This window comes from Pavona decussata, unplaced genomic scaffold (genome assembly GCF_977016875.1).
Source record: "Pavona decussata unplaced genomic scaffold, jaPavDecu1.1 SCAFFOLD_51, whole genome shotgun sequence".
Classification (NCBI taxonomy): Eukaryota; Metazoa; Cnidaria; class Anthozoa; order Scleractinia; family Agariciidae; genus Pavona; species Pavona decussata.
Window position 1 is genome coordinate 2907501 of NW_028145473.1, and position 18554 is coordinate 2926054.

The window sequence follows — 18554 nt, forward strand, 5'->3', positions numbered from 1 at the left end:
TGGAACATACTCTCAATTTGACGTACCCTTCTTCACGTGGTTTGATTTTTCTATCGAATTTTTGACAGGTTTGGTTTCGGATGTTTTGATCTCTTTATCTCCTGTCTGTTATTTAAATGGAATATTTTTATCTCCTTCTTATTTTGCTCCAGATCCTATATTTGAAACTCTGTATTGGAAAAAATCTAAAGTGGCCCAAAACTATGAGTGATCATATAATTGCTACTTTTTTATGATGTGTAGTTTTATAGTTTTTATTTTTATATTTTTTGTGGCTATTTTCATTTCACTAGGTGTAATACGTATTTGATCATATTTACATGATAATTTTCAGAGTAGAAATATTAAATATTATCATTATCATCATCATCATCATCATCATTATTACTATTATTATTATTATTATTTAATTCTCAGATGTACAAGTAAACACGTATCCCCAGCGTGGTACCGTTGTTACCCACTGCCCCCTTTGTGTTTTTAGTTTGTTACAAGAGTTTGAAAAGATTTTAGCCTTAATGGATAGCCTATGGTGTGCTCTTTAAGATAAAGGGAAAGATTATGAGAAACTGAGTTTGTGCGGAGCCTTCTACGTTTATAGGTTTTCCTTTACTTATAAAAAACTACACAGGAAATATCAAGTAATTTTTGCAAAGCTAAAACAAAACATGTTCATGTCTTAATATTTAAAACAGTTATTTATAGACTCAGAAAAGACGTTGATTAACTTGAATGAAATCTAAAACATATTTTTATAAAGCGACACCAAAAATAAGTGAACTGACCCGTTGCATGTTTCTGTTCTCAGAGCTCAAGGAAGAGCTTGAAGGTAAGTTACTTTTATGCTTCATTCCGAACTAACACGGGCCATGTTGATCTCAACAATTCGTAAAGAATGATGAAAAAGATGTACGCGACCGCTAAAGTGAGGAGTAAAAACGTTTTGGCGATGGATGATTAACCTTATCTATTGAAAATTTGACATTACCATGGAAACCAATTATTGATGAGCAGTTTTTAGAAAAAATGACATTTCTGTTTTTAATGAGGAAATTGGCCTTTCTTTTCCTTACAGCAACTTTTACGTTTTTATCTAATTTAAGTGTTCTTCTATTAGGTTCCATTTCTTTGCGGTCAGTTTAGATGGATTTTTGAAATCCAAGATGGTCGATCCAAGGTGGCAGTTTTTTGGCAGTTTTGACGTAATTCTTACATTCTGTGGACCTGAGAATAAAAATTTTGGACTATTTATCTTTCAAGTGTTATTGTCATAGCTTTAGATAATATTCTCGGAGTCGAAATTCTCGCTTTTTCAATTCGGTCGTGTAGAACAATTCTTTTCTGCAAGGCTCGCTTAAGACATTGTTTGAAAATCAATGTCCAGCTTTTCTTCGTTCATAATTTCAGGGGACTAGAGAGGCTTTCAGTTGAGTGTGGAGACCAATTTCGCGTTTGCTTTGGTTTTGCTTTTCTATTCACCGAGTGGTTATCATAGCTGGCATCACTTTCTCAGCCAACGAGAAGCTAAAATATAACAAGTTATCTATTTTCCCGCGCTTGACAGAACAATATAGTTGCTTCGAATTATGATTGATTCATGACCCTTTTGATGTTGATGTCTGTTTTGAACGGCCACAATAATTTGTTTGGGTTTGGTTTTAAAACAATGACTTTGCTTTTCTATAGTAAGGAAAAGTACATGGCAACTTACCTGTACCGTAAAGCATGTGCTAACTTTAAGTATTATATTTTTCTATTGAAAACCAGCAACTATGCGCTAAATGTGCGTAACTGAAATGACAAGCGGCATGGATAACATGAATTATTTTTTTTTCATTTCGCAGAGTGCAAAAAGCCAGTTCCACCAGGTAATCAAGACTACGTAGTATTTTCTTATTTTTCCTATTTGAAGTTCATTTGGTTATCATTAATCTTTGGGGGTTTTTTTTTGTAAAATAGCCATGGGACTGTTCATTTGGCTCCGTTCTTTACTTTATTTATTTATTTTATTTATTTATGTATTTATTTATTTATTATTTTACCGTGTCTAGCTGTTTTTCGTACGTTCTCAGAATCGAAACCTCTGATAAAGAGAAAAAGGAGGAACATATACGACGCAGTAAAACGCGTTGACGATTATTGCATGTAATCATTTTTAATTTTATTTTTTGTCTCAAGCGTTATTATGTTTTCTCTTACTAGAATGCCAAAACTACCAGACTCTTTCAACCGGGGACAGGAAAAACACGTACACGTCGCAATTCACTGTGGGAAATGAGATCGGTTGCGACAATAATCTTGGACCGGCCTGGTTTCGTTTCCAAGGAGCCGCGGGGACAAAAATGGCTACGTCATGTGTTCAGTTCAATAGCTGTGGTACTCACGCCCCTGGCTGGTTGAACGGTGCTCATCCCACAGTGAACGAAGGTAAAGTCACCAGGCAGGCATGCTTCACCTACTTTGGCAACTGCTGCATTTGGTCCATCAACATTCAAGTGCGTAACTGTGGCGATTTCTACGTTTATTACATCAATAAGACGCCACCAGAGCACGCGTGCAATCTTCGCTATTGCGGCTCTGATTGAACTTGCTCTGACGGACTGTAGTTTTAAATAGCCGCTGTACAACATTTTTTTCTCGGGGTTTAAGGAAACAAACCGATGGTTCTAAGGTCGATTGCCACTGTAATCTTGATGTATTGGGAACACAAGAAGAATGTCGTGTAGACTAAATAAAAGTGGAAAAATTTGCATAAGTGTACCTTTTCTTTCAATGAAAACGAAAGGAAAAACAATAGATGGTTACTGGAATCCAAAAAAGAAAAAAGAAAAAGAAAGCAGGCTGTTGCAGTGGAAGTTTCATTTATTTGTTCTCTTCTAGAAAGAAAGAGCTCAACAGCTTTTAACCTTGTCCAAACACAACAGATACTGGCAAACATAACTTTCTCAGCTTTGTCTGTTCACCATTAACATGTACTGATCTTACGCCGTGCAGTTTACTCCGATCTGAGATGAAAAAGCAATTAAATTAAATGAGAAGTGAAGTTGAAGTAAACAACTTGAAGTCGGGTAACCAGGTTTTTGAGCGGGGGGGAGGCGAGGTACTGAGGCAATTGTGGCTGTTCAGAATTGTGAGGTTACTAAATCTTGTTTGGGTCATGGTGGAACGAAGGCAGGTCATCTCATCTTTCGCAAGCCACAATAGTGCTGGATTATCATAGTAAGCTTAGAGATTGTTATAATTTCATTAATCATACTCTTCTAGGGCTCAGTCAAATCACTTGATTTTAAGGAAGGTGCCTACTAATACAGAAGTATTTTTGCGCGGTTTATAACTATGAAGGAAAAGCAGATTTAAGCAAGGGCGATTGGAATCCAAAAAGAAAATTGGGGGTAAGCACGCATTTTTCAGAGATAATTAAGCAAATATAATTCAAAAACCGGTAAAATGCAAAGCAATGTATGGCGGGTTTTTTTTTCATATTGAAGCTTTATTATCTCTGAAAAATGAATGGTTACCCCCATTTTTATTTTGGATACCAAGAGCACTTGCTAAGCTCTGCTCTCTCCGCATAGTTTTTTAACCGCGCAAAAATATCCCTGTATTAGTAAGCACCACCCATAGGAAAACCGAGTATTTCGAGATAAGCAAAACGTATGCGAAGTAACAAAAATAGCCACCGTTTAATGAAGATGTTATCGAAACAGTAAACTCCCCGTACTTCACCAACACTTTTAGAATTTCCATCTGAGCATTCATATCATCTCCATAGTTTGTTCTACGCAACTGCAATTGTAGTATAATCGTCCACATCTTTTCGTACACCATCATACACATCTGATTTAAAACCATAAACACCATAGACTACTTAAATAGCAATTCAGAGAATCTCCATCATTATGAAGATCGATATAGATGTACTCAGGTTTGACACGCCACTAATGCATGTGAACAATGCTTCTTCTGTATTCTAGCTTGCCCGGAAAATTCTTTCGTCGACTATTGATTGATGTTCAAAAGCGTTGAATTCACTGTGACTAAAAAGGGTGTTTTGAACTTCTGATGGAAAAAATTCCACTACAAATGTGTATTCTCTTTCTGGATGTTTAAACATGTCAAAGCCACTTCTTGATCATGAAATTGTTCGATGGTCTGGTCAGTTTCACAAGCGGTATGCTTTTTTGTTGATGGTGTAAGGGCTTTGTGCTTTATTATCTATCTTGTCAACTTCTATGTTGATTTTACTGCTTATCTACATCTTTCATCAGATATCAAAAGACAACTTTCTTATTATCAGCACTTAGAAATGTGACATTGATTAAAATAGCTTTTGTAATTATTGGTCAATCCTGTGAACAATTTTGCGCTGGAATCATTTACTTTTTCGTTGAAAAATCCAACATTAATGGAAGCATCGTTCTCATCTAAATCTGTTTGCTAAAACGTTTTTCATTCAATTGTCGAATCAATTTTCTGCAAATCTCTTTTTAGATTCGTCATGCTACACAAATGAATGTGGATCATCAGTCACCCATTTGAAAATTTCTTTCGATATCCCTCGTCTATTTTCACGAGGAAGAAATTTAAAGATGCAAAAATAGCTACAATTATCTCTAATATTCTTCGGCGTTTTGAAATAGTACTGACTCAGTAGATCACAGAACAAATCCATTGTCTTCCATTGATAAACTAGTTTCGTTAACAGTCATGATCGTCGAAGATCACCACCTTTTGACTTTTCGGATTGAGTTATTCAAGATCTGGCATAGGTAGATGCATTTGTCTTTATCGGAACAAATTTTGGGAGATTTCGATTTTTTTATCTTGCATGACTGTGCCCTTTTTTGTATTTCATAATCTTTATTGAATTTTTTTACAGTAATTACATTGATAATAATAATAATAATAATAATAATAATAATAATAATAATAATAATAATAACAATAATAATAATAATAACTTTATTATTGTGTCACAAAAGGAATGTAGCTGAGGAGAGAAATTCCCTCTTCTAATAGTGGACACCTGACTAAATAGCCTATTTTAACTCTAGCTGAAAAAGAAAGAACAACAATATATTGAAATTTACATCGTAAACCATATTGATATATTAAAAATTTCATATCTCAATTGTAAAACTGATGTAGACGACAGTCATTCTCGGCATAGGTGCAGCGTCAACAGTTACTGACGTTTTCAGCTAGGGTAGTAAGGTCCCGAATACATGTGACTCTTTTAAATTGCTTTATAGAGGGTTGATATCTTATCTAAGGTAACGAAGTGAGTGTTTTCCATATGTCACCGAAGAGAATCGAGGTTGAACAAATTCTCATTTCCTTAAGTAATACGAGCCACTGTCTAATTGGAAAAGATTACAAAGTCTCTGTGACAGTAATTCATGCTTAATCTTATACATGAAGATGGCAATGTTCTGTAATTGTCTGTTGTATAACGATGGTATATCTGCTTTTGCCAGAAGTTTCTCGTAGCTAAAATGTTTGTCCCAAAGACTGCCCTGAGTCCTCTTTCTTGTGTGCGCTCAAGCTTTCTCCTACCGCTTTCCTTGGTGAGGTGCCAGGTGAGGTGCCAATAAGTAAGGTGTGGTAAGATAGCAGCTTTATATAGCTGCAGTTCGGCTTCTGTTGGTATCAGGTTTTTCAGTCTCATAAGGACCCCAATCCTTCGGCTTACAGTTTTACACACGTTTTTAATATGATACTAATTAATACTCAATACTAATGCTACTGATAATAACAAACTAACTTACCGCCCAGTCTAAAGTATTACTGTAAACTTGCCCTTACTTGTTGGATCTATTGTTCTTTCGGTCAGGAGTTTATTGTATATATGCTTACTAGTTAAGTTTGGAATTCAAACGACCTTGTTGGCATCAACCTTAAAATATATTTGTTCTGTATTTAAATTTCCAGCAGAGGTTGTTGGACGGAGTAGGCTCCCCTTACAAGACTTAAGGAGCGTCCTCCAATCACGAGGGAGGGAGTCAACAATATGTAACCACAGAGAGTAATCAGGCATTGTTATTTTGGCTTTTTGCTTGAAGTGAGCAAATCCCTGATTGTTTCCTCTTACTGTATGCAATTGAAGTTTGACGTATTCTATACTTGATTAAACCCCGCAGTACCCTTTTGCTTGAAGTTTCTTGAAACTCATGCATTAAGCCAATTTAAGTATTCAAAATTTATCATCTGTACATATCCAGGATGCTTATGAAGGCTGCTATTCAGTTTTCAAAATGATGGTCCGTGTTTTTGTTCGACAACGCTGTCCATAACAAGCGAGATTGCCGGATAATCATTTTGATCGAAGGACCTATTTCGACTTTTTAACATCGTCCTGTATATGGTCACTTTTGAGCCAGAAATCAAGTCGTCTTTGGCGTTTTGGAGAGCCATTTCTGCATGTGAAACGTTGTTGATCCATGTTACGGATTCTTCAGATATCAACCAAACCATTCGCTAACATTATTTCCTTAACAGTTTTGACGCACTCTCTGATCTTTGGATTTCCCCCAAAACAGTCCAAATCAGTATCAAAAATCATATTGAATTCGCCCCCAAAATGATATTAGAATTTGTTTCAGTTATATTCTCTTGCAAGAGATTTTAAACGTCAATGAAGAAATAACCTATTCCTTTAAGTTATTAGGCGAGTAAATAGTACAGAGGTAAAAGATGGTATCTTTTATAATCACCTCCAGGAAAATGAATCGGCCATTGATGTCACAATTTGACTGTTTTAACTGAAATTGTTATTCCAAGTCTTTCTTAATATAACTTAAACCAACTCCGCGCGCGTGTTCAGTGCCATGAGCGAAGAAAAGGCCACCGTCCCATTAAGAACTCCAAAAATTTTCAACTTCTTTAGTGCTATTCGTTTTCTTCAAAAAGACAATATCAGCTTTTTGATTCTGTAATCATGTAATTATTGCCTTCCTTTTGGATGGAGAACGGAGACCCCGAAAATTGAGGGAAACAATTTTAAGTTTTATATCATGACTAACCATTCATATTAATTTCATTTATAACAAAATACTCGAGACATGACTGTCCGGAAGAAAGTGACATAATTGGATTTAGATACAGGGTACCGGCTGTAGAGATCAGAAGTTTGATGCAAAGAATTTGAATATCATTGTACGAAAAAAAAAAAAACAAAAAAACGGAAATACAGAAAAAAAACAAAGACAAGAACAACACTGACTAAAACTAAGATAAAAGTACATAAACTGCATAAAGCAGCACTTACCTGGTCCCAGAGGAACTGTGTGGACCATACTGCTATAATCACGCGCGAATCTATCTACGGTGACTCCTAACCAGGACAGACTATTTCACTATACCTCAATATGATTCCACACCGACTTTAGCTTACATTGTTTAGATGTAAATTCATTGAATTTATTAAAGAGTTCTTCAAAAAGTAGGAAAAACTAAACAAAAACAAGAAAAGAAACTAACAAGAGAAACTCAAATTGTTTTACGGTGAATAAATCGTCTTCCGGTTGTCGTTGTTGCCTAGGTATTCCCGCGAAGTTTAAGTTCTCCCACCTTCTTTACGCTTCAAGATAGAGCAATTTCTTATTTATCTGCTCTGTGGAATTCTGTGAATCTTGCTTAACTTTGCAATGTTAGCTTCTGCGGTGTTCAATCTGTTATCATTAAACTGGGAGCTTTGTTCTATGTCATTGATTTTGCTTTCTTGCATAGCCTTTGTTTTTTTTCTGCAGCTCGACGTTTAAAGATTTTACTTCCAAAGATTTGACGTTTTTGATAACACCATTCAGTTTCGCGTCTATTTCTTCTCGTTTATTTAGTTTAACAAGAATGAAGTCCATTTTCTCTTTTTAACCTTCCACCATGCTTGACTCTAAGAATGCTTCATCCCCTTTTTTTTCACCTATCTCCTCGGCGTCTCAGTTGCTCTTTTGGTCGGCGTGCGAAGTGGAAGAGCCTACAGAGCCGCCGTGTCTGTTTTTCTTATTAACTGTGCCTGGAGATTCCGACATTTAATCCATGAAAGTAAGAAAGTTCCAATTATTTAGTCGTCCTGACACGCGGAGGTCTTGTTGATGCGGCTTCATCGTTCGGCGTCACTGCTCTTTTAAAACCACGCGGAGTTAAGGGTGGCAAGACCTAGCAAGGATATTCCCGCCATAAAATGGGTCACTTTTGTGGTTGACTTCTTTTATTTTCTTAAGATAAAATTAAATTTTAAGGATCCAAAAGAGTGGGAAGGGAGGGAATGGGGGGCTTTTTTAGCGTATTGCAATGAAGAAAGGAAAACATTCTGATCCATACGATAAAATCCCGAATATAAACGACTCCGGTCTTGTATTCGCTCAAGGGTTTTTTAAAACCTTTTTATAGTTAAACTATACGAATAACCTCTGCATGATTCACACGTGATACTGTGAATTTTCTTTATTACAGATTTTGTCCAATTTGGTCCTACTTTTTTATGCTGCTTCCTAACTACATGTATATTTTTGCTGTTCAATTTACCAAGCTTCAATTTCAGCAAGCATTTTTAAGACTAATTCTCCTTACAGCCATATTTATACAATAGAGGGGTCTAAAAGATAATTAGCAAATGTGAAAAATCAACCATCAACGATACAATTACTCAAAAATGACTTGTTTCGTAAGTAGCCGTGTAGAATTCACTAAAATGGCTTTACCAAAAGGTCACAAATCTTCAGATGCCGTGATCTAACATCAGAATCATGCAAATAGATTAACCGAATTCTCGAAAAGCCTTTAATTATTATCAGTCCATTTCTACCGTTAACCGGCGCCCTTACAATAACTTCTTGAGTATAAAAACTGTGAAAGATAGTATCTCGACAGATATCGATATTTTTCTTTGACTTTCGTTACGGGAAATGAGGTGCCATGTGACGCAGGCGTAAAGTCGTGACTTCAAAATTAAATAATGCACTTTCTGGGTTTCCTTGCTTTCCCACAAACCTAAGATTTCCGCTTAAATTGACCAAAAGTAATCAAAATAAAAAAAGAAAGGAAAAGAAAAGAAAGAAAAAAAGCTCTTGGCCTTTGATAAACTTTGATCCTGCCGTCCCCTATAAGTTGGCAACAGCCAGCAACGTTTCATCGCAAATCGCAAATGGTTCCCAGGCGTAGGGTCCGTGAGTGGGAATAGACTGGAACAGAAGAAAGCTGCTGACATTCCACTTGTACATAAACGAGTCGTTGTTGTGAGAATCAGATGAACATGTTATTTTGTAAAGGTCTCCATTTGAACGTTTCAAACAGACGTTAGAACTTACAAGGTAAAATATATATACATATAAAATAAAAGTTAAAACCTATCCGTATATTTAAATAATTTAAAGAAAGCGACAAAACCTTTAAGTTTACAAAACATGTTTCGACAGGGACTTCTGTCATCTTCAGTTAGTAAACATGTTTTGTAAACTTAAAGGTTTTATCGTTTTTTTTTTTAACTTTTGACTTGCCTGCTACTATCAAGACCATTTAAATAATTATAGCTAGCATCCTCAAATAAAATCAGAAATGTTAAAACATCTATTATTAAAAAAATTCTTAAAAGGTTCCGTGTTTATACATTTCATCTGTCATCTATGTGATCTGCTACGAAGAGCACGGCTTCTACATTCAGGGAGAAGGTTACGACTTGAAGTGGATGCAAAGAAGTGCCCATAATACTGTTCCATAACTGCACATTAATAATCTTCTGGATTGGTAAGGCATGTTTGAATGTATCCAAATATGAGTGCAATTTTTTGTAGCCTGTAGATTTGGCTCAGATACTTAGTATATGAAACTACACCCCTCACCATATATACGGTAGCCATTAGCTTTGCATACTGGAAGAGTATGTATATGCTTAAGAGCCATCTCCACTAAATAATCACATTTCTACATTTAGTTGGTTTCTTCATTTTGTGTCCAACAGATACAAGTTTTCCGGAGATTCAATTTTAAGCCGGATTATCCGTGCAAACAACAACAACAAAACATGGAAATCAAGTGCTACGGATTGAAAGGAAATACGTAAGGGTGAATTTCCATGTCATACAAGAAACAGCAAAAGATTATTAATTTTCTGTTAAAAGCTAAGAACTTGGATCGACCAGGGGCCCTAAAATCATTCTTGGCGCGCCAGAGCGCTTTCCGACACTTCGCTACTTCTTCTTGCAACGAAAGATAACGGAACATAACAGTGCCTTTTACGAAGTGCCTTGACGGTTTAGGTGCAATTAAATTACACCTTAAGAGATCAGTCACCATAAACCTCAAAATTATAGCCACTTCATTGGTATGGTGCCAGGTCTAATATATATATATATATATACATAGTATCTGTATTCTGGGTATAACGTGTTTCGTAGAGCGCTCAATTCGTTTGATTGAAGAGCATTGTATTAAAATATCGGTATAGTAGGATCGTCCGTGTGAGTTTAGTCCTGGTAGGGAACATACATTGACTCTTCGACTGACAACTTGAGCGAAAATCATCGCGGCAGTTAAGAAAACGTAAGCTCACTCAAGGCTGTCTAAACACCAGTTACTAATGTCATGAATGAAAGTTCTTCTCTGGATTGCACTTAACTAGACGATCATACATTACACACTTATGAGTTCAAACCGTTTATAAAGTTATATTAGGTACTGTCTAATTATTGACTCTAATGAGGTTCTTTCCGTTTTATCAATATCTTGGATATAGGTTCTTGCTTGTTTTCCCTTGACCTGGCAGTAGATTTGAATATCACTTTTAACCTACCAGAGAGAAATAGAAAAATCAGAATAAGCCCGAATTTAAAATAATCCGATAAAAAAAACGCATAAAATGTTCAAATTTTATACAATTATTTTCTCGTGGTTCAACAAACAGTTGTCTATACAGACTGTGTTACTTCCTTGTGGTAGCGATTTATTGTAGACTGAATTTAACGCTGTTTTAGGAGCAATTCTGTTTTCCTTACCTCCATGACATCCATACAACTCCACTCTCAAAGATATACGTGATGACCAGGCTTGTGGTTTGATTTTGATAAAACGAGCGATGATTGGTGGATCAAGGGTATTCCCAATGGTACTATCGCGGTCAAAGTTGCCATTGAATTCCTGAAGATAAAACATTGTTCCACAAACCCGTATTATACATAAGGTTAAAGCCAGTGTCCAAGCTAAGCATTTAATTAATTAATGTCCATTGGTTTAGCGGCCACGATACATGGAGCAATATTATACCCCACAAAAATCGTTAGTGTATGGGTGAGTGAGGACAGAAAATATCACTAAATCAGAATGATTTATTTATATTTCATAATAATAATAATAATAATAATAATAATAATAATAATAATAATAATAATAAAAATAACTTTCTTTATCCTGATAAAAGATCGGTCAGTCAAACAACAAAGGTTGATAGGCTGGTATTAATCGGTGACCAGCACATAAGAAATATATAAAAATATTTACATGAAAAACAGCGGTAAAAAATAGGTAGAGAAATATAACAAAATGAACTAAGCATCGCTTTAATTTACAAATATGATTGGCCCTATCCATGTTCATCAATGGTCCCTATCCATGGATTGGCCCTATCCATGTTCATCAATGGTCCCTATCCATGGATTGGCCCTGTCCATGTTCATCATGGTCCCTATCCATGGATTGGCCCTGTCCATGTTCATCATGGTCCCTATCCATGGATTGGCCCTGTCCATGTTCATCATGGTCCCTATCCATGGATTGGCCCTATCCATGTTCATCATGGTCCTTTTAATATAATTATTTTACTCAGTGACACGCTGCGCGTCTCGTTGGCTGCCTATCATCTTGTATCCAACGCGCGGCCGTGGAATAATAATAAATTCTGGTTATCGAGTTTGCATTAGAATCAAAGGATCTTCGAGGATGCCTGGAGGTGGATTAATTAAAGGAGCCGAAGTTGTGTTGTTTAAATATGTTAGGGTTTGCATAAAAGAGCTCAAAACACCTTACACCGATTGAACAGTCTAAAACAGCAAACCCTACAAAGTGCAAAAAATGTAACAGTCGTAAGATGTGACTAAGAACGACAAAGTCACAAATTCCGCACATGCGTGTAATAATAAGTTGAAGCTCCTGGAATGAACACTGAGCCCATGTTGAAAGTGACCTCTCAATCTACCACAGAAAGGGGCTTAATTAAGCCTGGGTTTTATCAGCCGTGGACAGCTGTTTCGACTTTGTTAGGCCTCATCGGTATGGCATAGTTAACACTCAGGCTCAGGGTTCCCATATAACTCGTTTTACTTATTTGGAAACCCTGAGTGTTAGCTATGCTGTGCTGACCAAACCAAATAAGGCCAAAACGGCTGTCCGCGAATTCTAGATAAAGCTACGAGAGAAATGTTTCATTATATACAATATTTCTAGTTTATCAGAAATATTTTTGGCTTACTAAAACAAACGTTTATGTTTAAACGGAACCATGTATGCCTTGGCGATAACTCTTACAAATTTCTTACAAATTTTTGTTGGCAAGGAATTAAAGGAATCTGATCAAAATAATTATGTGAAAGTCAACAAGAAAACCAAGCATCTCAGGTACTTGCCTGACCGTACGCCGTAAAGTTTCCATCTTCCTTTTTGTAATCTAATGTGTACGTCTTTACCCACCACTGATTCACACTGTGCCCTTGCGTAGCGATCACAGTTACCGTGGTAACGTTTATCAAATCGACTTGCAGAAACTGAAAGAGGTCATTGGTTTTGGAGACCCAACCTCCTGCGTATGAACCTGATCAAATAAAAAGAAACTTAACTGATAAGTTTCTATCTGGAGAAAAACTTGAACTCTACAGCACAGTTTGGTCCTTAAAAATGACAAGTATAACCACTTCTTTTAAATATTTCTCGTCTGCCCGATATTGAGTGGTAATATTTCATTCAAAATGTGTGAAATTCATGCTCACCGCTCTGTTGTAAATTAAGTCTTCCTCTCTCAGGTCCATGGTACTGGTTATAACTTGACGAAGCAACTATGGATTGGTCCAGTATGCGGCCACTTTCCAGGCCGAGGGATGAGAGGCAAGTGATATTTGGAGATCCTGGTAAATGAAATAGCCAGCCACGTGGTCAATTTAATTTTTACACACTCTGTTTATAAATGTTTTTGATCTTCTGGAGTAGTTAGACATAATCAAAATGGTGAAGATTTTTGATCGATTGGTTTCAACAAGTAATTGAGTAAAGGTGTTGTCGGGTCTACAAACTCAAAATCTTCATTTGCCAGCCCTTGCCACTTCAAAATCCTCTTTTGGTAAAGTCTAGTTTTTATCTATTTATGTTGGAAGACGCCTTTACTTGATACTAACCTTAAGCTTTGGTTTGCTCATTTTTAAATCTCTGCACCAAGTGATCATTTAAATAAGCTGGTATCGCGATAATAGTACCTTGCTGTTATTGGTTATATGAATTTTTGAGCAAGTTGTCTAAGCACGTGAATTCGTGAATGAAAGTCTTCCGTAAGGCTGTTATGTCACTGGTTACTGAAGGAACAAAATGAAGTGTAATACAGTCAACGTTCTGTTCAGCTGCAAGGCCCTCTGAGAATAACCAGGTGGCTCTTAAGATAGAGTTTGGCCGCTCGTTAGAGGAGTCAAGGGTACAATCACTATTTATATCTCCTATGCCAACACAACAACCGTCAGAAATCTTTTCCTACGAAAGAATTACGGTATTCCTTTATCAGTTCAACGTCTCAACGATTTACCTGTTCAAAAAACTTTTTAAAATAAAACATCCGTGGAAAAATTTGCTAGTAATCTGATGTGCTTACAATAAATGCTTTCACGGGAGAAATTTTAGTTGCCATAGCAACACTTACTATTCAGCCTATACATACACAACAAAATGAAGGAAGACACAGGCGAGGTACATTGAAACAACTGACCATATACAAGAGCAAACGAAAAGGGTATAATTGTTTTCATGAGAGGAGGGGAAGAGGGCAATTCAGCGCGCAAACACTGAAAGGATAAATGTCCGTTGGAGATTTTCAGTTTACATTGCTGGCGACAAATTCCACTAGCAAACACGCGGACAGTGCTTTGTATAAATGGTTTGGAACACAGTAACTGGGAATGGATTTTGCATTCTCAAGCTTGATTCCCTTATCCGCAACATCAACAATAAATCAATACTCCACTACCGGGATGAACATTACTCCACTACTTTGTTCGTTGAAAATACGATATTACAGTGCGACTACTCGAACCGGGCCACTTAGAAGAAAGCCGATCACCTCGTTTTTTGAAAACAAAGAATCGTGATGTTGTTGGTTAACGGACCAATAATATTCAGGTAATTAAATAATATATCTGCGACAAAGTTCGAAACAACCGTGAACTTGTGCACCGTTAGGAAACTGTCTCATTTTCTGATTGGTCAGTGAGATTCTTTACTTTGCACTCGAATGACTGTTATTATTTACAGAATTTTTCGAGTTTGAAGATACTTCCTTGGTTTCTGGTTTTGGCAGGTTATAATATCAACAATTCCTCGATCAAGAGTTTAAACATCGAAATTTATCTGTAGGTAACGATTGCAAAGTAACGATTTCAGTGAGAGTAGTTTGATGATTTATGTTGTGTTTGAATGTTTTGAGTAACAGTCAAATGAAAGAAGTCTAACTAATGAAAACAAATTACCGTTTCACCCTGTGGTTTGAAATTATCAGAAATCATTGAATTTGGAACGTTACAGTTGTGTGGAGCTCGTTTCAGACACTTCATCGCATGCTAATACTTAATTGTAAACTATATGTACAATGTTTTGTGTAGACACTGCAATGTTTTTAGTTCAGATCTTTCAGGTCTTTTGTTTTCTGAAAACGTTGTAATTGGTTGGCTTTCTACCAAGTGGCCCGGTTCGAGTAGTCGGACTGTAAAACACAGTTTGGGAATTCTACTTTTCCTATGGAAATCGTCGATACTGAAAGAAAGGAAATTGCAGGTCTTTTAAAGATGAAATTGAACAATACTCCATGCATAAATTCGCTATAAATAAAATTCCTTTCGTGCAGTATTGTTGTAACTTTCAGTGAACGCAGTATTATAGAACAAATTAATGACACATACGAAGAATGTATCGATATTTTAACACATTTGAATGAAAAATGTAGAGAAAAGAGGGTTAGCTAGCGAAATTTCGTAGCGTTTATCTTTGTAGTTGGAGTACCTATGTTACGTTCGTTTGCCTAGAGACTCAAAATAACCCTGTAATTGATTTATTGTTCGGATTCTCTGCAGCTTAAAAGCAAGCTAAGTTAATAGCCATTCTAGACAGTTGTTATATAGTAAGGATGCAGAAGTGCCGACTAACCTACCTGTCCTACAGCCATACAATTCTACTCTCATGGCAATACCTCCGTTCCAAGTCACTGGGTGAATGCGGATATAGCGAGTGACAAATGGCTCATCCAAATAATGTTTTACCACGGTGTATCGGTCAAAATTCCCACTGAAAATCTAAAAAATATATCTCAGAGTTGGAAATATGTCAAGCCGCCTTGTAAGATTCCTGTTATTTTTGGTTAAAGAAAATGGAGTGTGCAAAGGAACAAGAAGACTAATGCGAACCAAAAGTGTAAAAAACTGACAAAAACTAACAATAACAATTGACAGGAGCTACCTGGAGAAGACCCGTGTTACGTACCCTCTTGACACCGCTGTCTGTTTTGATGAACTCAAAGAATATCCCATTGTTAGTTGATAAACTGTAACTTTTAACCCATTGATTACTGTCCTGCCTTCCCTGAGTCGCCACACCAGTGATTCGTGTCCAGTTCCCCAAGTCTGCTTGGAGCCACTGACCAAGGTTGTTGCTTGCGGCTAGCCACGATCCATATGTTCCCGAACCTGCCGAGTTATAATGCAACCTTCCCACTTGTGGCCTTGAATAAGTGGCATGGTATATAGTGGATGCCACAATAGCAGCGTCTGATATGAGGCCACTACGCATTCCCAACGCCTCAGCACATTGGGGTAAAGTGATTCTGGGAAAACCTACAATATTAACCATTAATTAAAAAACTATTTAATTAATTTAACGGTAGAGCGCACAAGAAACCTTTTAAAGATCACCTTAAAGAGGAAGTGTCATGGGGTTTTTGACCCCTTTTGTTAACAATGTTGTAATAAGACCCTCACTTAGCTAAGAAATAACGCTAGAACAACGAGAGGAAAGAAATCAACTCATTTCGTGAAAAAAAAAAAAAAAAAAACGCGTGATCTGTTATGGCGCATTTTGAAAACAATAATGCGAGAACTTGAAAAACATTAGCCTTACATTTGTCAGGTTTTAATCCATTCCGACCTACCCTGTCTCTGGCCAGAGGCACTAATCGATAATTTTCAACAAAGCTAGACAATTATTCTTTTGTTTCTGTTGACAGACAAATATTTTTGATTTTTGAAATGACATAAAATTCGCGTGATACTTCCCCTTTAACCATTCTATTTTACCTTGCCAACCTTTATAAGTTTAAAGTTGTGCTCACGAAGATATATAGATTATTCTCAAACATTGGTATTTCAGAAAATTGGCCCAAACCCATCGAACATTTTTTATCATTTGATCCATAAAATTAGTTTTGTGCTTACTACGCTTTTTACCATCACATAAGACATGTGCAAAAATAAATAAATAAATAATAACGACTGATGCACATGTCCGAAAGTCTTAGATATATTTTTCTAAGAGAAGATGTTTGGAGTAGTTATTACCCTGCACTACATACCATCATGACAGCCATACAGCTCCACTCTCAAAGATACGTAGGAGTTCCAGGTTTTTGGTTTGATTTTAATAAAACGAGCTATGATTGGTGGATTAAGCATATTCCCAAAGGTACTCCCCTTCTCTATGTTTCCTTCTAATTCCTAGGAGTGAAACAATAATCAATTAAAAATTAAAGTGTTGGAATCTCATATTGTATTATAGTTCGCGAGAGAACTACAACTCTAATATAGATTGTCTCTTTTACTTTACTATTCTTGAACAAAGTTTAAAACATTGACTTGAACATGCAACATCAAAATTGACTTGGATGTACTTGCCTCACTGTTGTTGTATGCTGTGAAGTTTCCATCTTCGTTTGCGTAATCCAACGTATATTTCTTTACCCACCATGCATTCACACTGTGTCCTTGTGTAGCGATCGCTGTCACCATGGTAACATTACCCAAGTCGATTTGAAAAAACTGCCCTGTGTCCCTGTACTGCGCTGTCCAACCACCTTCGTAAGAACCTAACAGTACGAAAAGTAACAGTACTAACTCACTTGCAAAGTACGTCTGGCAATGCAACTGGGGTTAGGGATCCATAAGAACCTAAATCTGGACATTAAAGTATTTTAGAACCAGTACTCAATAAAGAGTAAAAAGGTTTGAAATAACACACATTGATAAGAATCAATAAAAACAAAATAATTCTGGTTTCTCTATTACCGGTTAGTTGTAAGTTAAGTCTTCCTCTCTCAGGTCCACGATATTGGCTGCCTCGTGAGGAGGCAACGATAGATTGGTCTGGTATGTGACCACTCTCCATGCCCAGCGGTGAGAAGCAAGTCATATTTGGAGCGCCTGAGATATAAAAAAGCTTTAATGTCGACAAAGACGACTTGAAGGTGTAGTTATTTGGTTAACAACAGTCCTAAAAAACGGCATACGATGTTGTAATTACACAGCGGTTTAGAGAAGCTGAGCTTCAATTTCTTCGATCAAAGAAATGTAAACATTTCTTGTAAATTGACGGTATAAAAATTATACCTATTACCCTTTATATGTTTCAGTTTTGTAGTTTTTTTTCTATTTTGATAATTCTTCATAGATGAATTTTTTATTATTTCTTTTCTCTAGAATAGCCATTTTGAATGAAATTTATCCATTAATTTTTATTTTAATTGGTAGAAAGGTAAAGGAAATTGATTCTAAATGACAACTAACGGTACCTGTATGAATTACCTTAATCCTGTAGGGATGATATGATCTTATCTTATTACTGAAAGTATGAGAAATGTCCTTCATGCGAAGCAGTAATGTTGGCAATCACCGTTGCTCAAATTGTAATGTAATACTGTGTGTTGTACAATAAGCCAATGTCGATATATTAAAATTCAGCCTGAAACAATAAATGTCACTGCGAGGCTCCGGTCAATAAACTCATATAAACTCTACAATTTATTTCCCAGAGCCTCGAAGTAATGTTATTGTTTCAGGCTGAATTTTAATATATCGAAATTGGGCTATTCTCTGAAGCTTAACTGAACCTTATTTTGTCGTACAAGTCTTGTGAGACACTGTTATCTTTCAATATCGTTCATTAGCGGCCAGAAACTATTTTTGCTTCCTCCTAACTGTTTTTGCTTCCATATCATTTGACCTTGTGTCCATAGCATGAATCCTAACGCGGTTTCCATGACGTCTTTAAAAACGTTAGCGAGCAAACGGTCAGCCCGGGCAACCACAGACTAAGTTCGCCAACCGCTGAGCCCA

At 36.4% G+C, this 18554-nt stretch overlaps 2 protein-coding genes across 3 annotated transcripts in view; one reads left to right on the top strand and one right to left on the bottom strand.

The window, feature by feature from the left end:
- The window catches only part of LOC146481066 (oncoprotein-induced transcript 3 protein-like), a 36107-nt gene extending 33359 nt beyond the window's left edge, over positions 1 to 2748 (top strand). For both annotated transcript variants that reach the window (XM_085108758.1, XM_085108757.1), the window contains 3 exons: positions 809 to 829; positions 1845 to 1868; positions 2203 to 2748. In XM_085108758.1, coding sequence (XP_084964884.1) covers positions 809 to 829; positions 1845 to 1868; positions 2203 to 2585 — 428 coding nt within the window. In that variant the 3' untranslated portion in view covers positions 2586 to 2748. The remainder of the gene's footprint in view (positions 1 to 808; positions 830 to 1844; positions 1869 to 2202) is intronic.
- A 5704-nt stretch (positions 2749 to 8452) lies between these two features.
- LOC146481067 (uncharacterized) overlaps positions 8453 to 18554 on the bottom strand; it is a 29274-nt gene continuing 19172 nt past the window's right edge. The window contains exons 16-24 of the mRNA XM_085109006.1: positions 17508 to 17642; positions 17118 to 17308; positions 16799 to 16940; positions 15715 to 16064; positions 15386 to 15527; positions 12972 to 13106; positions 12612 to 12796; positions 10989 to 11130; positions 8453 to 10782 (exon numbers count right to left, since the gene is read on the bottom strand). Coding sequence (XP_084965132.1) covers positions 10778 to 10782; positions 10989 to 11130; positions 12612 to 12796; positions 12972 to 13106; positions 15386 to 15527; positions 15715 to 16064; positions 16799 to 16940; positions 17118 to 17308; positions 17508 to 17642 — 1427 coding nt within the window. The 3' untranslated portion in view covers positions 8453 to 10777. The remainder of the gene's footprint in view (positions 10783 to 10988; positions 11131 to 12611; positions 12797 to 12971; positions 13107 to 15385; positions 15528 to 15714; positions 16065 to 16798; positions 16941 to 17117; positions 17309 to 17507; positions 17643 to 18554) is intronic.